The 4,400-nt window shown below is 54.7% G+C and overlaps 1 protein-coding gene across 1 annotated transcript; it reads right to left on the reverse strand.

The window, feature by feature from the left end:
- Nucleotides 1-2,658: 2,658 nt before the first annotated feature.
- Nucleotides 2,659-4,184, reverse strand: LOC123149867 (ribonucleoside-diphosphate reductase small chain). Its single transcript, XM_044569637.1, has one exon. The coding sequence runs from the start codon at nt 3,913-3,915 to the stop codon at nt 2,896-2,898; it is 1,020 nt and encodes a 339-aa protein (XP_044425572.1). The 5' UTR covers nt 3,916-4,184; the 3' UTR covers nt 2,659-2,895.
- Between the last annotated feature and the right edge of the window lie 216 nt (nt 4,185-4,400).

Below are 4,400 nucleotides of genomic sequence, written 5' to 3' on the forward strand. Positions count from 1 at the left end.
GCGGCGGTGGAAATAGGGTTTCGTGGTGCTCCTGGAGGCGACATCAGGGCCGTGGGAGGCGACATTAGGTTCCGACTCAAGGTCGGGTCACGTGAGGGATTTTTACGCACGTCCTGAGCCGAATTAAGCATCGGGCTCGGAGTCAGTGATTTGAGTTGACCCTTGGCTTGGTGTGATGCCTAGCTCGTGAAGACTAGCTTTCTGAGGACATCCGTGGTGTACTCCATGTCGTCGAATCTAATGATCTGGCCTGGAGCGAGGGTTTCGACCTGGCCAAGGTGGTCGGTCAAGTCAGAGAAGAGAGTGATGCAGCCGAAGACAAAGGTCTACCTCGGCACGAGGTCGCGTCGGCACCGATCTGCTAGTTAATCTTGATCCACATCGTATCATGGTGATCGCTTAACGGGATCTACATGGGCCACCAATGATGGAACTAAATCCGACAGATCTTAGGATATAGGGAGTCCCAAGCTAACTATCTAGGCACGGCAGTAACAAGGACACGAGGTTACAGTGTTGGATTGAGTACAAAACTGATGTCCTACTCTGAAATTGTTGTGTGTTCTTTACTTCTTTATGTACCTTTCCTCCGGGGTTTATATAGATACCAGGAAGGGGGGGCTAGGGTTACACCATCCTAATTTGCTACTTACGAAGAAACAGGGTCTCTAATGAATCCAGTACACGACAGGTTTTCCGAAGCCTTCCGTCTTCACTTCATGGGCCATCTAGTATGGCCCACTCCTAAACCGACAAAAGGGGTCCTGGGCCCGGCCCACCTGGTTGGAAGCCGTCGTGGTGAGAGGCCCTCTAGTCGGGACACCATCAGGTGCCAAGTCATACTTGTTGTCGGCAGGTGCTACGCACGGTGGCTCCTATAGAGGTGACAATTCTTGCATGTTGTTGGATCGAAAGTGATATGATGATGGGTCAGTGGCGGAGGCAAAGCGGTATAGGACGTCTTTTTCTTTTGGTATTCCTCCAGTGGCATCCTGCTATCGAGGCGCCGATAGCCAGACGATCGATGATGGTACAGGCGGCTTCAACGACGAGTATGAGCACTCTGATAGAAACACAAGATCTCTGATTAGCCTATGTCGATGTGCGTCTGTGTGTGTCTTTGCTAAAGGTAATGGATGAAAGCTTGGCTTTGGGGATGAAAATCTCGAGGCCGACCTATGGTTGTGCTCGTCGTCATCAGCGCACGCACAACGTTTTCTTCCTGAAGGCTTAACCTAGGAGTAGTATACTTTTCATTTTACCACAGGGTTAGTGGTTGTCTGATGGAGCGACTGTCGCTAAGCACACAACCTTGGTTTTTTCTTTTCCAAGTTGAATTTGTTTGGTTGTTGGATTTTCTCTCTTCGTCCAATAAAAATTGTGTTGGATTTATCTAGATACGGATGTGTCTATACACGTTTTAGTATTAGATACATCTGTATCTATAAATTTAAGACAACTTTTTTTAGGATGAAGGCAATATATGGTTGTGTGCATTTTTCTATTGCAAAGGACGAGGGTTAATTATCATTTTTTCTGGAAGAAAAGGATAACAAAGCGATGCCGAGTTGAAACAACAGGCGGCCTTTTGTCACCGTTGAAATAAGAAATAATGGGCTACGTTGGCAGAGTCATGAGGTGTTACTGACCAAGAATTGCCTCCAAAATTCGAATCCACATGTTGGACGATCGCTCGCCATTGGTCCATTGTTCAATCCATGAAAAATGGCTAGCCCTCCACTCAAGAGAAAATGTCTAGCCCGGAAAATAAAAATAAAAGGTCCAGAAAGTGTTGTAGCACTACGCCGAACAGATGCTCTGCTTTTTCCCGGTTTTCGCAGGGCAGGGGACCCGACCCCGCGCCGCGCCGCGCGCTTCGATCGCGCGAAACCATTTTGGCGCCACCGGTTCCCGCCGCGTTTGGTCTGGTGTGCGCGGCTGATTCTCCTCTCCATCGACGGAACAGGCAGTTTGGACGTTGCAGATGAGTCGCAGCGGTACGCTTCACCGTCGACGTGCTCGCACGGCCGCCGTAGAAATATGGGGCCACTTTTGTGCCTCGCTCGCAACAAAGTGCCCGATCGCTTGTCACTTGTCAGTCAGTTGTCACGCAAACCTGCATTTGGTGTACTGGTACAGTACTGCTTACTACCCAGCCCATATCACGTCCAGAGGATCTTGCTTTTGGGCCCAAAGTTACTGCCCAAGATCTCGTTTTCCATACGGTAGATTCCTCCGCTACGTAACAACCAAATAAATCCAAGCGTCTCTGGTATTGTAGGCCGATACAGTATTGTACTCCAAGTCTGCGACGAAACAGCCAAGATTTCGTGCAAAAAAAGCCAAGATTTCGTGCAAAACAGTGGGGCCAAGCAAGCATCACGTCTGACGCGCCGCAATCGGGCCATAGAGGATTGGTCCCGCTGCGCCCCTAACTAAAACCCTACCTAATCCTTGGGAACCCTATCCACGAGGCATTTCTTCGAACGCCCTGCGCGCCCACGGGATGGCACGCGCGTTTCGTCGAACGCCCTGCGCGCGCCCACGGACCGGCACGCGCGTTTCGTCGAACGCCCTGCGCGCGCCCACGGACCGGCACGCGCGTTTCGTCGAACGCCCTGCGCGCAGGTTGGCATGGTTATGCAGAGACAATTCCTCGAACAGGGGCAGCACAAGATGTTTATTTATTCAGAAGCAATACCTTGATTCATTACAATACATCAGTACATCACCAATAAGAGACAGCAAAATAACAGTAAATAAAAACATTGTGGAGCACCCAGCACACATGTATCACCGCTACAACTACTAGGACTAGGGGGAGCAACCAGACGCGGGGGGCGAGCGAGCGAGCGAGCTATTGGTAATGGAGACTGCATATCATCATCGGGCCGATCAGAAGTCCTCGTCGATGCTGAAGACGTGCTGGGTCGCGGCGCCGCCGTTGAGGTTGGACATGACGGACGCCTTCTGGTACTCGCCGACGCGCTTCTCGAAGAAGTTGGTCTTGCCCTGCAGCGAGATGAGCTCCATCCAGTCGAACGGGTTGGTGGCGTTGTACAGCTTCTTGCAGCCCAGCGCCATGAGCAGGCGGTCGGCGACGAACTCGATGTACTGGCTCATGAGGTCGCCGTTCATGCCGACGAGCGCGCAGGGGAGCGCGTCGCAGACGAACTCCCTCTCGATGTCCACGGCCTCGGACACGATCTCGAAGACGCGGGACTCGTCCAGCTTGCCGCGGAGGATGTCGTAGAGGAGGCAGGCGAAGTCGCAGTGCAGGCCCTCGTCGCGGGAGATGAGCTCGTTGGAGAAGGTGAGGCCCGGCATGAGCCCGCGCTTCTTGAGCCAGAAGATGGCGCAGAAGGAGCCCGAGAAGAAGATGCCCTCGACGCAGGCGAAGGCGACGATGCGCTCCGCGAAGCGCTCCCCGCCGTCGATCCAGCGGAGCGCCCAGTCGGCCTTGCGGCGCACGGCGGGGATGGTGTCGATGGCGCGGAAGAGGCGGTCCTTCTCGACGTCGTCGCGGATGTAGGTCTCGATGAGCAGGGAGTACATCTCGGAGTGGATGTTCTCGATGGCGATCTGGAAGCCGTAGAAGGCCCTGGCCTCGGCGACCTGCACGTCGGACATGAACCTGGAGGCGAGGTTCTCGAGCACGATGCCGTCCGAGGCGGCGAAGAAGGCGAGCACGTGGGAGATGAAGTGGCGCTCGTCGTTGGAGAGCGTCGTGTCCCAGTGGCGCGCGTCGGAGGAGAGGTCCACCTCCTCGGCGGTCCAGAAGGAGGCCACCGCCTTCTTGTAGAACTCCCAGATCTGCGGGAACCGGATGGGGAACATGGAGAAGCGGTCCGACGACTCCGCCAGGAGCGGCTCCTCCGCGTCGCAGGCGGGCACCATCGAGAGGGCGGCAGGCATCTTCGGAATTCGGCGGCGACGGCGCTGGCCTCGAGGTGGGAAGGATTTTCTGCTAGGGATTTGGGAGATTGGACTGGCGGTGGTTGTGGTGTGGGGGAATGGGGCGGGGGGCGGAGGAGGTTTATAGGGTGGGATCGGGAGGGAAGATTTCGAATTGGGAAGGATTTGGCGGCTCCTTGGGAGGGAAGGAGGAGCGGGCGCGGGGGAGGGCGCCGTGCGGCGGAAGATTGGGGAAAAGTTTGGATTTTGCCGGGTGATTTGAAGTTTTCGGGGGGAAGAGAGGAGGGAGAGGTGGAGGGAAGGGGCGGCAGAGGGTGCGGTTGCTCACGTGGTGTTTATTTTGGGAAGCTAGGTTTCGCGTGAGCGAACGGGGGTGTTTTGGTAAAAATGGGGGTCGTGGAAGTATCTCGTGACTGGGCTTGGTGCTTGCTTTGGGCCATAGTTGACTCGCTTGTTCAGTTTTTTTAGGGGGCTCGCCTGTTAAG

The sequence above is a fragment of the Triticum aestivum genome, chromosome 7A (assembly GCF_018294505.1).
Source record: "Triticum aestivum cultivar Chinese Spring chromosome 7A, IWGSC CS RefSeq v2.1, whole genome shotgun sequence".
In the NCBI taxonomy this organism is placed as follows: Eukaryota; Viridiplantae; Streptophyta; class Magnoliopsida; order Poales; family Poaceae; genus Triticum; species Triticum aestivum.